At 38.2% G+C, this 15,918-nt stretch overlaps 2 protein-coding genes across 2 annotated transcripts; both read right to left on the minus strand.

The window, feature by feature from the left end:
- Positions 1–495: 495 nt before the first annotated feature.
- ppp1r42 (protein phosphatase 1, regulatory subunit 42) lies at positions 496–7,355 on the minus strand. The gene is made up of 10 exons (XM_037756210.1): positions 7,230–7,355; positions 5,403–5,416; positions 5,217–5,372; positions 4,969–5,135; positions 4,740–4,878; positions 3,915–4,031; positions 2,127–2,244; positions 1,850–1,966; positions 1,412–1,499; positions 496–964 (listed from the first exon to the last, which is right to left on the minus strand). Exons 3-10 carry the CDS (start codon positions 5,346–5,348, stop codon positions 880–882), a joined length of 963 nt encoding a protein of 320 aa, XP_037612138.1. The 5' UTR covers positions 5,349–5,372; positions 5,403–5,416; positions 7,230–7,355; the 3' UTR covers positions 496–879.
- A 2,600-nt stretch (positions 7,356–9,955) lies between these two features.
- cops5 (COP9 signalosome subunit 5) lies at positions 9,956–15,665 on the minus strand. The gene is made up of 8 exons (XM_037757423.1): positions 15,379–15,665; positions 14,299–14,533; positions 13,070–13,198; positions 12,596–12,661; positions 12,281–12,366; positions 12,040–12,151; positions 11,187–11,335; positions 9,956–10,262 (listed from the first exon to the last, which is right to left on the minus strand). Exons 1-8 carry the CDS (start codon positions 15,513–15,515, stop codon positions 10,172–10,174), a joined length of 1,005 nt encoding a protein of 334 aa, XP_037613351.1. The 5' UTR covers positions 15,516–15,665; the 3' UTR covers positions 9,956–10,171.
- Positions 15,666–15,918: the final 253 nt, after the last annotated feature.

Below are 15,918 nucleotides of genomic sequence, written 5' to 3' on the forward strand. Positions count from 1 at the left end.
ATTATTCATAATATGCATATCCTCTGACTGTTCTTAATAAACATTGTTTTTGTAAGGATGGAGTAACAGTATTGCTCCAGGCCACTAATTACAAGGCGAAGTAAAAAGAAGGTTAAGTAAGCTTGTTTCCCTTAATGACCCCGCATCTTTCAGGGGTTACACACCCACGTGGCTCCTCATTCAAACATTTAGTGACAATAAATACATCCGCATTGTTACTGTATTTGCTACAAAAGAGTCATTCATCACAGCTGTGTGAATAGAAGCATGTGTTGTTAATGTAAAGCCTCGTAAGTGATCATTTAGATTGTGCCACTCTGCATCTCCCGGTTCACTTATTTGCTGAAATGCATGCAGAAGAAAAATGACACACACCATAGAAAATGTAGCAGTGACTAGTAGGTGGAGAGATTGTTTATATCCTCAGACCTAAAAAATTTAATTAGAAATAAACCAGCTGTGAAAGTGAGAGAAAGAAAAGTGCACAAACCATTATTCATTGTTTTACTCTTTAATTTCTTAGTTCATTTCTAACAATAGCAGATTACTTCCACCCTATTAATTCATTAATTTATAAAAATGTAGGTTTAAGATATTAATCAATTTATACAAATGTAGGTTTAAGAGACCGATCAAATTAAAACATTTGAAAATATGCTGTGAATTTCTTTTTTTTTTTTTTAAATCCACTATAATCCACTATAGGTCAAGGATACTGCAGCTATGGACATCACAGTGACTGTTCTCTGTCTTTCTAAATATACAACCATGAAAGATCCACAGCTGTGGTGACTAAGACGCTTAAAAAAGGCAGTAGCAGCTGGGTTCGTCCTGCATGTGTGGAGGAGTTGGACATTTTAGTGGACTGGTAGGTTTGTCTTAAGCATCTCCATGACTGCAGATGGGTGAGGAGACAGCCACATGATTGACAAGTCCGCTCATAGGAATCTTTAATGTTTGTGCGCTGTGATATCAGAGAAAAAGAAGCATTATCAGATGTGTCAGCTATCATAGAAGATTTCTTCTACAATAACCTAGTGGCCTAAAATTTAGTGATCGTTCAATAGAGACAGCACTGCTTATCAAGAGAATAACAAAACAAGTAATTTGTCAAGAAGGAAGAATGTGAAAAATTTAAATAACTGATACCACTTAAAAAAAACAAAACGAAGCTTAAAGCATTTCTTCTTGATTTTGGGGAGTAAGATGGATCAAGATGCGGGGTTAGTTGTCATCACTCAATTTGTACATTTCATCACACAAATTCTGTATGACAGCTGGTTGTAATGTTACTAATTTAATGTCTACAGTGAATTCATTTAGTAAGTAATGAAATGGAGAGGCGCAAAAATGTGCACTCTCTCTCTCTCTCACGCGTTAACTGAGATCTGTGTGAACTGTGATTCTGGACCTGAGAGACTGCTGCGGCTTCAACCCCTGCACGTTAGCGCGGCTGCAGATGTGACCAGGATGTGGAGCCTGACCCACGTTAAAGTCATCTGGAATATAAACAAAGATCACAGTAGATCACACACACAAATTTGAATGTGTAAAATCCCACCCAGCATAATAAAGTAATGAATGAAAAATGTGATGACAACAGAAAAAGCACACTTTTTTAGTGGTTTCCATATTTCACAAAAAAATTGTGTATGTAGCTGTTTCTCAATATTATCACATTTCTAATGGATACATGTAACTAAATGAAGACGTGACCATGCAGAAACAAAGGAGAGTGATGTTAAAATGTTGAAATATACCTGGTCACATGAATTAAAATTAGGGGATAATTGTGTTAAAGTGGGCAAAGGTGTTACAGTAGATTTTAAAGGAGAATTTAGTGACTTACATGTTAAGGGAACGGTCATCAAATGTTTGTTGTTTTTCTTCTTGGCTTCTTTGGATGCTTTCCAGTTAATAATGAACTGTCTGGTTAACTCATTAATTTCCCTGCCATCGAGAACCGCTACAAAAATAAAAACATACATTAAACAAACAAACATTTAATTTGAAATTGAAAAGTGAACAGTGCATACTTTTACTTTTATCACTATGTGGTGTCTTAATTATTAGAAATAAAGTTCATATTAGGATGCCATTGAGAACGAAAATGAATAATATCTCACCGAGGCTTTTGACCGCGGTTATTACGCGGTCTCTGTACTTTGGTTTTTTACACACAGGATTTTCACTCAAATCCATTTGAAGCAGCTGAGGCCAGTGACTGAACACATCCTCTAACTCCTGAAAATACACAAAAAGAAAAACTTCACCTATAATATGTATATTTTATTAACTATTAATGATTCAAATGGCAATAGTGTGTCTCTACAGCTATGCTCAGTGACTAAACAACAAGGGACAACTTCCTTTTAAACAAATATGATGCATATTTCCTAATTACTAATCAGAGACAAACATCAGGGAACTTTTAAAGACGTGGTATAAGTGAATGGTAATTTGAAGTACAAGGGCCAAAGGAAAGTGCATAAACAACACATCAGTCTATTTTAATAAACAGTGTCGCCGGTGTCATGTAACTACACGTTTTCTCCTGGGGCAGTGTGAGGCTGGCTCCTCCAGCGAGTTGCCTGCAGTTGTATGTTTATCTAAAGGCACATTAATCCAAGCCTGGAAATATGAATACTCTCTGGACACGCTCTGATTGTTCATTGCCTTCCTGTCTTGGCCAAAGCGCTTCCACTTTTCCAGCTCGTGCTGCAATCAGTTCAGAGGGGACCCCTGAGCGCCGCGCGCTCCCAGGCTTTGATAAATGATCGTGTCAGGGCCGTCACTCAGAAGGCCCTCACCGACAAGCAGCCCAGCGCCAAATTGCCCCCCACGCGGGGGCGTGGAGAACAGCAGAAGCTGGATACTCACTGAGCTTGGCTGGCTCTCTCGCCTGGACTAATGATGGGCCAGTTATGAACCTGTATTTGACCAGGGCTTCGATTCCCCTGTCCTCTCTGCCCTGCACACAGCTAACGGCCTCCGAAGATGCTCCCCATTTGTCACCCTGGCTGACTGCCTGTCATAATCTATTTTAAAAATCCATAATGTTTCCTCTGGATTCGGAGCAAATGGCGCAGAAGAAGGGATTGATCCTTCGAAGGGCTGTCTTTGCAGGATCAATAGTGGCAGACGGGTTGTATAAATTATAGGAGATATCTGCTAAAAATGACACGTGTACAGCAATTACCTGCATCAACGTCCTCAAAAGAAAATCACTTGTGTTTAAAAAAAGTAGCCTCAGCAGGGTAATCAATTATAAAGTGTCATCCTGGTGTTAAATGCCAGTAAGAAAGAAGAATTAAGTCCTTTTAAATGATGTCATCAACCTTTTCAGTTGATATATCAGAAAGCCATCAGAGAGTGAGCCTCAAAAACAAGCAGACCAGTGAGGATAAATCCTATCTCTGCCTCAGATGAATCTCCCCTAACGTTAAGTACTGGTGGTTTAAGGTATCAAATAGAGGATTCTGAGGCAGAGAGGAAAAATCAGCCTCCTAAGGAAAGAGAGAAACTCGTGCTTGTTTAAAGCTGTCAGCGAGAAAAGCCTCAGGGGAATGGCTCGCTGATTTGTTGAATAATTCGGACCCTGTGCGAGTCACGGAGACTGGGAACCTATGGCGGGATTTGCAGGATTTGGTTCTTTAGAACCCTGTTCTCCATATCATTTCACACATCACTGCAGAGAGCTATACGGAACAATGTTAATGCTGACCCGATCAACTAATAGCTGCTTTGTTGACTTTAATACACCATGGCGTGCATAGTTTGATGTGCTGTGGTACTATTTACTTTGACTGCACAGCATACAGTCAGTTTCTACTTCTATCACACTAAAGAAGAAGTCTTGAATTGGTTTCACGGACACTTTTAGTTAAGTTTTAGAAGAAAAGAGCTATATTTACCTTCATATTGTGCAATTGATTGTCAGCAGCAGAAAAATGCTGGAGTTCCCTCAGCACTTTCAGGTCCCTGATGTCATCAATGTTGTTGTTATTGATATTCAGGACACACAGAGTTTCCTGTGTAAAGAGTTTAGATTCACGAAGAGAGAAGAGTTCAATTTACAGATAATAGAAAGAATATTACAAATAAATATTACATAGTGAACCCTAAAGGAGAAAATATACATATTTAATACACTATATACAGTATTTTCATCTTTCTTTGCTTGTGATCCACTTGGATTAAGCATTTAGATGTGTTTTCTTTATATGCCTGAACTATTGGATCATGTCCAAATCAGACTCTCTAGATAGTGCTGTTGCTAAATATTCATCTTGGTTTGAAGTTCTATAACGGCACATTTATAAAAAAAAAAGCTGGAGCTCTCTAAATTTGCACAGCAATTTCTTTAATTATCCAAACAAACAAGTGAGACTTTTGGTGTGTTTATCCATGGCCTGGGCAGTAAACGAAGACGTAAACAGACCTAACTGATTTGTCAGACCAGAGAGAGAGCAACAGAGGTCTCTTTTACATCATCAAACCCAGCACAATACCGCTTTTACATGGATCACTGGCCTCAGAGGAATCTTTTAAACTTGATGTGATAATCTACCAGGTTTATACACCACACATATCCTTGCGTATAAAAAGAGAAAATGAGGCTTAAATGAGGCTAAAAAATATATAATTTTAAATAAAGAGGGATCAAATTATTCAGGGAGTGTGGATCATCCTTCTTTTCTCATACTAACTGTACTGAACAGTGTAAAAATAGGTCATACAGCCAGAGCGAGGAGAGTCGTGGGGTCAAGGAGCAACTTTTCCCCCGGTGACAGCCTCTGATTCTCCAGATGAAGCTCCTTGAGCTCACACAGCGTCTCTAAGCCCTCAACCACTGCAATCCTGTTTCCACCCAGATACCTACAGAGCAGGAAAACCACACACACGTTCACACACACCTTGGACTTTAAATGATTACCACAGAACAGGACAACAAACAGTTATACTCACAGCTTGGAGAGCTTCTGCAGATTGGAGAGATTATCTATACGAGTGATGTCGTTGTTCTGCATGTACAGATGGGTGAGGTTGGAGGCGAAGCCAAGGTTGCAAATGTTTGTGATCTGATTATCATACAGGTAAAGAACGGTGAGGTTTCTACACATGGAGAGATCACCCTGAAAAAAAAAAAAGAATTTAAAAATGAGGCATATAAGAGGAAGAGAATTAAATCATCAGCGTTGATAAAGGCTACTTACAATATCTTCGATACTCTTGCTGAAAAAGTGGAGGTGGGTGAGCGTTTTGAGGTACTCTGGGAAGGAGAGGCCCCTTTTCTTTTTGAAGTGGTTTCTAGATTTAGCGATCAGATCGACGGTCAGGCGTACCATGGTGGCTCGCTGCTTTAGAGAGGATCCTTTTCAGCTTCAGCCAAGCATTCAGCCCACAGTAGATCTGTCTGTATGGGAGAAAAAAATGGACATGTGAGCAGGAAAAAGGCCTAACAAATATTCCTTAGAATAACTACTTAATAATGCAACATTACTTCAGCATTTGTAATCACAAATGACAGGCAAAGATTAACCCTGTACAGCACTTTAAATGGCCTAAAACCTAATTGTCAATTCACAATTCGGGATAATTGATGAGAAAAAAACACAATTATTCTCCAGGAAACTTGCTAAGAGGCCAAAGGTTGGTTGACCACTCAATTTATGTAGTAATTAGAGCGGTCAATTCCCCAAGCAGACTGAGCTTCTACTACTTCCTTTCATTCAGTACCCATGGGGCTTGTTTATTAGCTTGACCTGACATTGAGATATGACAATTTGCACTTTGATTTTACTTTGCAAAAAGGCATTATTATACATCTCCTCCCCACCTGCTCATTATACAGGGGTCAGTGTGTGTGTAGCTAAAATATGGTGGAAGAAGGTAGAGAAGAGATGTGACAGACAGCAGACATTTTCCACACTTGATCCCAAGGCATCAGGCCGAGGTTATAGGAGACGAGGACACTGATCGATACACCAGAGCTGGACAGAAGTTAAAGGCTAACTGAATTTATACACTCCTGGGCCTGGGTCTCTCCTCTCCAGGGACTCGTGGACAGCAGTTTATCACTGTCAAAGAAAGTGCGACACTCATAGATGTCCGGGTTCAGTACGTGAGGGACAGGAAATATCCACTAAAGCAGGGGTTCTCAACCTTTTGTAAATCAAGGCCCACTTCCGATTGTTAAAAAATTTCCGAGGACCACCTTCCCAAATAAATGACAAACTGGGCTATAAATATGTGTTATTATGCCACTGTCAGGTGTAATGACCCACATACATATTCAGCTTACCCTCACCCATCACGGCCTGCCATTATGAATCCAAAGTATTCAGGGTCATATTTCCTCACCACACACTTTCACTGGTTTCAACAATTGCTAGATTTTGTGTCACTGCATCTGTGACACATATGTCTGTAAAGGGGAGACTCGTGGGTACCCATATAAACTAATTTCATTCACATATCTTGAGGTCAAAGGTCAAGGGACCCCTTTGAAAATGGCCATGGCAGTTTTTCCTTGCCAAAATTTAGCTTAATTTTGGAGCGTTATTTAACCTCCTTCCCGACAAGCTAGTATGACATGGTTGGTACCAATGGATTCATTCGGTTTTTCTTGTTTCATATAATGCCAGTATCTTTACTCTAGCTTTATAAGTGAGCCACTACAACCTCTGAAATACAGAATAGCGGTTCATCTAACCATTTGGCAGCACCTTAGCGGCCCACTAGGTGGCTCTCTGAGGCCCACCAGTGGGCCCCGGACCAGTGGTTGAGAATAGCTGCACTAAAGTGAATGCAAGATAGCCAGTGAAAGGTGGTGGTGGTGGTGTTGGTGGGGTTCACACAGCTGGGGAAGGCCCAGAAACATGTCAGCAGGGTGTTATGAATTGATAATGGATATTGATAATTGATAATTATATAAATATATATATAATATATAATATATATTAATGTAATATATATTCTAATATATTATTATAATATATAATATATTATAGTATATATATATATATTATTATATAATATATAATAATATATATATATATATATAATAATAATATAATATTATTAACTATGGCTAATTCATAGCTGGTTTAAAAGCTATCACAACACTGTTTGTTAGCGTATTCTATGACTATAACCACATTTAGCAAACATTTCCTCTTATTATAGTGAGTTTGGATATGTCTAAAATATGAACTAAACACTCCTACCTCTCGAGGTCTTCAAAAAAATGTGAAATGCGAGCTAGTTAAACTGTTTTAGCTACAGAAGTTGTAGCTACAAAGCTAGTTTTGTTTGAGAGTATCATGTTGCTATGGAAACCACGCAAGCAACGCGTCAGTCACAATAATCTGATGGGGACAGAATTTGGTGCAACACCGGGGAAGCGGAAGTAAGCAGTGAAATACTCATCTGTGGCATTTGTTATGGTTAACAGTATTTGGGTTGAACCAAACAGTCATACATATTATTGCCTATTTTAGGAAAATGGTTCAATGAAAAACAGTTGTTGCTAAATTGTAACTTGTTTTTTAATTAATTATTTATTTGCATTTTAATTGTATAATTGTAAATAAAAGACAGATAATGGTTATAATAATAATAATAATAATGATAAATTGGACTTATATAGCGCCTTTCAGAAACCCAAGAACGCTTTACAAAGGGGGCATACAAAATCATACTAATAAATAACACAGAGGAGAAACTATATCTAAGTAATTAGAAGAGTGATGTGTAGGAAGAGTCAGCTGAGATCATAGGCCTTGATGAACAGGTGGTGTTTGAGGTTTATATATATACATAAATTAGCGTTTTGACAAAGGGGAGTGACTAACTAAATTCTGCTTTATTATTCTACAGTCCAGTAGGAAAAAAAATGTTAAGGTTTGTTTTACACAATAGGGGAAAAAAAAACAGAACCATTCCCAATAAGTTTGAACTCCAAAATATACAGTATAAATATATTGACTGATATTTCTATGTTATATGAAGCCATAACACTGATTTTATACATGAAATAAGGCAGGGTACTAATGGTCAAGTAGGCCTATGTTCAGATAATTGCCTGTTCTATGTCTCTGGTACCTCATCAAAGTTCCTGGATCTTAACAGGAATGTTAAAAAAAACAGGAATGTAAAAAAAAACATTTTTTGCAGTGTAAGTAGTGAGTCTTATAATTGCCTTATCACATCAACTGAACTAAATGTATACCAAAAATGTATGTTTTTTATATTTTCTGACTTTGCCGCTAAGATGACATTTATCCGTCTTCCAAGGCCACATACCAAATCAGGACCACGGCCCACTTCTCCCAGTGAGTGACCCCTGCAGTGTTAATCTATATCATGTCAAGACCTGGGTTTCCTGTAAGGGAGTGACTTGTCTCCACTTATGCAGGAGCACATGGCGGAGAGGAAGTGGAGCACCTCCAGCTTTCGGAGCTGCGGGATCAACTTCTTCACACACGGGGGCCATGCTTGTGAGGTCAATTCCCCAGAGAGCCAAACTAAACATAACATCTCCAGATCTTAGTGGGGTCATTAGATCTATAGGGCCCAGATACTGTAGCTACCCATAGCTATTAATCATGAGCATTATCAATCTGCTGCTTTCATATGAGTCCTTGTTCTTTATTTTTGGGCGGATAGCAAAGGAGAAGGCATTCCTCTGCAATCTGTGATTTTTTTATATTAATGGAGAACATACTTTGGTATTAGAAAAAACTGCTAAATGTTAAAAGATTAAGGTAAAAATACATGGGTAATGGATTTTTGGCTTCCCACAATTTGACTTGATTAGAATTTACATAAATTCTCCTATTCCACCTTTAGTCATGCATACAAATGTCCATCTGGTGATAATCACAATATTTACATGCCCAACGAGTTCAATATGTTTCACTGATTCTAAATCACCATGGAAGACCAAACATTAGGTGAAACTATTTTAGAAGTGCATACCCTAAATACTTTCTCAGCACTGTGACAGTCATCCATGTAATACATTTAAATATCTGGCAAAAACATGAGCTATTCAGTAGACCATGTGTGTGCAGAAAACCTATTCAACTATTTTAAATTCATATATTACATTAAATATAATCTAATAAGTTTCCTCTTCCTAAACCGCTATACTGAAAACCCTCCAATTTAGGATGTGGCTTAAATAATGGTACAAGAAAATCATTATAAGAAGCGGTGCCAAAGTTCATGCGCATGAGAAAAAACAGACACCTCCAACGCCCCACTGGGATTGTCTCCTCTGCGATACATGACATCAAAAATATACATTTAGCCATTACAATACCGTAAAAAAAAAGACATGACACAAACCCAGGCCAAAGCGGCTGTCTGTAAAAAAAGGCAGACTTGGTGAGTGTCTGCTTCGATGGAGAGCAGACTCATTGGGTGAATAGACTCCAGTGTGTACGGCTTCTGTTTCTGTGCTGCATCACTGCCACACCACAACCCGACGGAGCTGGCCACTCTGCCAGAGTGTGTACTACCGAGAGCCAAACTGTATTGGGAGTGACTCCGCAGAGACATCCCACACATGGCAGCCGATTCCCTTTGAGCCTGTGCAGAGGCTTGAGTTTGTTGTTCCATTATGTAACGCTATGACAGCCTACACTTGAATGACTGACTGGTGCTAGGTTAGGCTGTGCGTTAAATGCAACCGTGGTGTGCGTTTAAATGTTTGGCTGCAGAAGAACACATGCAAAAAGTTTTTTTAGTAACAGCCAAAGCCTGAAGGGAAACAATGCTGCAGTCATTGCCTCACGACTTTACAATACTGTATTTACAAAAGGACTGAATATGTGAAGACAAATGTGTGCCTTATACACCAGTGAAATTGTTCAATTTCTCAGCTTTATGTTGCATAATATAGAATGAAAAAAAATAATTTTGTTTAGTTTGAAATACCCACAAACTGTACAGCAGTTGCACTTTTTAATGTTTTATTTTTTTTTTGCATGAATCCTTTACTGTATAAGTCTTGGCTACTTCTAGAACAAAAGAAGGAATTGAATAAAAAAGCACCTTCAAGAGAAATCACAGATAATCCTACCCTTACAAGTTAAACATGAACCAGTAACTGCTAGACATGCACACTTCCAGGTGAAATCCAAATCAGCTCGTAGTTCACGTTTTAATTGCCAGACGTGTTGATTTGATTGAAGAGTTTGTCCTTAATGACTTGAGACATCAGGCCATGAATTGCCTCTATGGTTGTCTTGCAGCTAAAACAAACCACAGGGAGAAATGGAGATTAGTTCAATTACACAACGGCAAAACAGACACAACATGCAGAGATGTAACATCTACACTGGTATCAGTCGACTATCTAGAGCAAGAAATAGTGACGGTGCTGTTTGTAGTCATTTACTATGTATCAGATATTACAGTAACTAGTATTAATAAAGAGATCAATAGGCTTAGTTTCTATTCTCTTTGGTTGGTTTGAATCACAAACCTATTTAATTAATCCATTATTATAAAATAATGCAAAAAATTGAATAGTGCTACAGGTTTATTTTTCCTTTTCTGTTTTTAATTACACTATTAAATAAGAAGGGCTGTAACCGAATAGATTAATAAACAAATGAGTTTAATTCTAAGTCAATGAATTGATTGACAGAAAATTAATCAGCAACTATATTGATAATCCATTAATCCTTTTGAATCATTCCCTGTTTTATATCATTGTAAACTGAATCTCTTTGGGACAAACTTTTTATCAATTAATTGAGAACATAATCTGCAGATTAATCAAGTGATAAAAACAATGTTGGTTGCAGCCCTAAATCAAACATTTGACAAAATTCAAATTGACACAAAAATTCTATCACCAACTGTCCTTCATATCGGTGACTAATTCAACAATTGTGGGCATGTGATGAAAACAACACATTTTATCAAGGATTAAGGTTATTGTTAATATAACATAAAGAACAATAATGTATTATCAACAAAGCATTTGAGTTGGTAAATACTGAATATAACACAGTAACAATATCTGATGAAATGGATTAACAGTAATACCACTTTCTTTTTAGGATCTATAATATACAGTAAGTAATGGGAAACACTGAAATTATGGTTCCCCAAAATAAATGAAGTGGATGTTTAAGTTTGCAGCTTTTTTTCCTGTGAAAAAGATTTACCTATCTCGTGTTGCTTTGGCCAGTTTGTCCTCAGACTTCCTGTCGTGTGTGTCCAACCCGAGCATGAAGCTGCCTCTGCCCAGCTGGGCCTCGGACTGCTCCAGCTTCTCTGACAGGTCAAACACCTGGCCCGTGGTGTAGTCCGAGTTCTGACCATCCAACAAACACACACACACACAAATCAACTCATGCACAATTTGCCAACAAAAGCCAGATAACTGATTTTCCACAAAGAGGAAGAATTTTGCAGAATGGCAACAAATCTGTCCATCAAGCTGTAGGAGCACTTTGTGTGCTGCGGTGAATGAAGAGAAGCCGGTGAAAGGTTTGCTTAAGGTGAGGCCGTGTTTTTAGTGGAAAAGGTAATTAAAGCACAATGACACAGGGGCCCCTGACTAGGGCGACAGTGTAGCAACTGACAAAGCCTGTCACCCAATGAGCAAATCTTGACATCTAGTCAATTCATCTTCATCCAGAATGCCAAAGAGCCAACTGTTTGGATAAGCCTGATGCCTATTTAGACTGTTTAGTCAAGCTCGGGACAGAGCGACTGCATCCACAATGGGAATTCACATGAGGGGGCTTTCAATCTTTAGGGGGGGGGAAGCAGAGGATCTATGGCGAACCACGGCAGCATCTGTATCACTTTATACTTATCTCCCTTGTTAAAAAGTTTAAATTAAGCTTATTACTAGAATCAATAAACAGGGACTCTTGGCTACTAAGCAGCGATAAATCACAACATCACAAGCGGGTGACCACATGTCTCAATGAGTTATAGTGTAATAATTAACCATAAATCAAAATGTCAAACAATTAGCCAACATGTAGTTTTTTGAAGTTGCCTACATACCGTGAGGAGACTTGAGGAACTTAAGGTATTGACCCAATATTTGTTCCAAAGGAGTTCCAGGAGCTTTCTATCAAGGGAGGACTTAAAGTAAGTCACCTCCAAGGCATAATACCTAAATAAAACAAATCAAAGAAAGATATTAGCCACATACAGTATACAGTATACTATATAATTTAAAAATATAATTTATTATAAATATCTGTAATATGTTGACAACACTGTGATATATATGAATACTCACTGTTTACAGTGGACACCAAAGTCTTCAATCTTGTTCAAGGGGATTGTCTGGTATTCTGAGGGTCCCTCATCAGGAGGTTTGTAACCCTGAAAATCCAAAAGAGGAAATGCTGAGAAATAACAACAAACGGCATAGCTTTTCTGTACCATAACCAGATGATTATTACACTAATAAGGAATGAAGTAATGAGATAGACAGGCAATTACAAGATCATGCATTTGAGTTTATATAGTATATAATTAATCGCAAATTATTTTGTTACTTTTAGAATTATAGTCTCAGGAGAACTGCCGCTATATACAGCCTTTGCTTTACCTTTGGGTAGGTCCTGAAGGCGCCAAGGTTGACTTTCCCTGCTGAAATAGTCCGAGTAGGGTCGATCTGTAGGAAGCAAGATACAGTAGAACAGGAAAACAAAGTCAGGGGTCACACAAACCTCCAGGGACCACTCAAATCCGGCCACCAGGAGCCTTTTACTGTGGCTGTCAGTGTGCTGAAAATACACACTTAATTATGTGACGCCCGTGGCATTTAAGCACTGCTAAACCAAATGAAGTGTAAATAGCATATATGGTTGCAATAGCAAAATATTAATCAGTACAACATGGAAACCTACAACTCATACATCAACAATCTCACCCTCTTCTCAGTTACATTAACTTGGATCGTCATAATTAGAAAGAAAAGGTTTGACTTCCCCAAATACCATGTTCATGGGGTGCGATTAGAAGTCATAGTAAACAAAGCATTTGGCTTAAAATTTAAATGATACTATTTCCTCAGTCTTACCACAACGGCCACAAAAGGCTCCTGAAACTGCTGGTTGAGCATCTGAGTGCTGACATCGATGCCTGAGAGCCAGCATCCGTAGCCCGGGTGACTGTGGTACCAGCCAATAGCATTCTCCAGCCGGCCAACCTAAGAGATTACAGATAGATTACAGATAGATAGATGTCAGTTATTATTCAAGGCATGAAATTCGCCATTATGCAAGAATAGGATATATATTTAATTAATAAATAATTTTCAATTTGGCAACAGAACTGTATGGTATGTATGGTGTATTTTTAATAGCAGTATTTGACAATACGTAGGAGATATGGGTGGGATATGAATAACTAGGGCTGTCCTGAGTACCATTTTTTGGGCTTCAAAGCTTCAGTGAGAAATATTGGAAGGTATGCGAAGCTTTGGGACAGTGCCGCTGCCGCACTACTGTACACACACGCACTTCTACACACAACAAACGGCCATATTCGTCTGAGAATAATTAATAATAATTAATGCTGAATATGAATAATGTTGTGTGATTATTACTTATTTCATTGACTATTTGGGGATTTATACATTATTATTACATACTTATACTGTATGTGTATATATATATATATCAACGAAGCATTCGAATACCGATTTGGAGGTCAATTACCATGGCAATGGTCAAAGCTTCGAAGCATTCGGGTCAGCCCTATGGATAACAATCTGCTTTCACAGTATATGTAATTTCATACTGCGATATTGATATATAGTGACATTAGTACATTTATAAATCAATTGAGCAAGTTTATGGACACATGACTAAACCTGTAAATTAATTGCCCTACAGAACAATGTTCTTCATTACATTGATGCAAATAAATATTATAAAACAAATTCCAACATAACCATACAGTATTCCTGCTTATTGTTTTGCAACAGTGCCCATAATGACCTAATACAATGGGAGGATAATAACGATAATAAAGCAATAGCTACCATGGTGTTATCAGTAGACAAATAGTATAATCTGACTGTATATATACGTCATACAGCCCAACCCTACAGTAAGAAACTATATGTATCAGCTTCAAAACTCATGTGGGTGTATGTATATTACAAACATAATAATTGAATGAAACTTGGCCAAGTTTCAAAATAAAAAACATGGTTGCAATCAATTGCATCTACAGAAAGTGATGAACTATAAACCAAAAATAATGCAACTCTGTGAGATGCCCTTTAAGAAGTCAGTGTCAGACCTGTTTGGCATTTTCAATGTAGGCAGCCATATATTCATATGCTGCAGCCTGGGCGTTGACTCGAGTCTCTGTGCCCTCCACGGGCAGGGCAAAGCTGTCCATAATGATCATGGTTTCACCATCCACCTTCCCCAGCATGAGGCCCATCACCTCCAGGTTTCCTCCAGACCTGGCATGCATCACCATCTTCAACAGGGCTAAGGCTGAGATCTTGCAGTACTTGAAATAGTGGTGACTGGTGGGGTCAAAGAAAGATACATAATTCAATATCAGGTATATTAAGTTTATTAGGCCAGGCAAGGCAGCTTTATTTGTATAGCACATTTCAGCAACAGGGCAATTCAAAGTGCTCTACATAAACATTCAAGAACATTGCCACAAAGTACATAAGAACATTAAGACATAATTAAAACAGTCATAAAAACATTAAAGATTAGAAAATAAAAACAAGCTGAAAATAAAAGCTAGGATAGAAGCTAAAATAAGAGTATAACACACAAGAGTAAAAGCTCTAGTTCAGTATAAGATCATTATCTGGTTTAATAAAAGGCAGCAGCAAACAGGAAAGTTTTAAGCTTTGATTTAAAAGACCTCAGAGTTGGAGTTGGTCCTGCAGGTTTCTGAGAGCTTGTTCCAAATGTTTGGTGCATAAAAACTGAACAGTGCTTCTGCATGTTTAGTTCTGACTCTGGGGACACTAAGCAGACCTGATCCAGATGACCTGAGAGGTCTGGATGGTTCATAACATAGCAGAAGATCAGAAATGTATTTTGGCCCTAAACCATTTAGTGCTTTGAAAACCAGCAGCAGTATTTTTGAAATCAATTCTCTGAGAGACAGGGAGCCAGTGTAGAGACCTCAGAACTGGACTGATATGATCCACTTTCTTTATTAGGGCTAATGTGAAGAGTGGACATTGGCAGAGACACCACACAGTTTGACATACTACTGTTGACAAACAAGCTCATGCTAGTTTGTTGCTAAGCTAACAATAAACTACCGTGACTCAACATACGACACCAAGCTCAAGAATCATTTAACAACTTAAACTATGATACCACATTGCTGTTTTGTACTCACTCCTTCGTCCATGGCTTCGCAGCGAGGATTTCTTGTTGTTGCTTTTTGTCATATTTGTATATTTCGTCTATGCTCTGAACTTCCGTCATGCTGTTAGACAGCTCCCACGTCTTCTGGGCCGTGCTGCTCCCAGCCATGATTGAATTAACTATCTAAGCAACAAAAACGAGGTGTTAAAATCCCTATTTCTGCTCAAGAAAGCGAAGAAATGTTGTATTTCTCTAAAAGATTTTGACACCGTAACAAGAGCTAAACGTCCACTTGCTCAGGTAGCCATGACAGTGGGTGATACCAATACACCAACGGGCATTCGTAGGGGACATTTGTCATTAAATTGACAATTTAATTTACAAATATGACGTTAATATGTTTATATGGTACATATAATTTGTAAATCAAAACTGACGTATATGTATAACAATAATATTTCACCAGAAGCGATTTTTATTTTACCGTTTTTATCACTCATATTAAAGTACAGTCACCCCTCTGCCAGAATGCATGGTATAGTCTTGGGAAGACTCACAGCTAGCTAAACGT

Source organism: Sebastes umbrosus, chromosome 21, assembly GCF_015220745.1.
Source record: "Sebastes umbrosus isolate fSebUmb1 chromosome 21, fSebUmb1.pri, whole genome shotgun sequence".
Classification (NCBI taxonomy): domain Eukaryota; kingdom Metazoa; phylum Chordata; class Actinopteri; order Perciformes; family Sebastidae; genus Sebastes; species Sebastes umbrosus.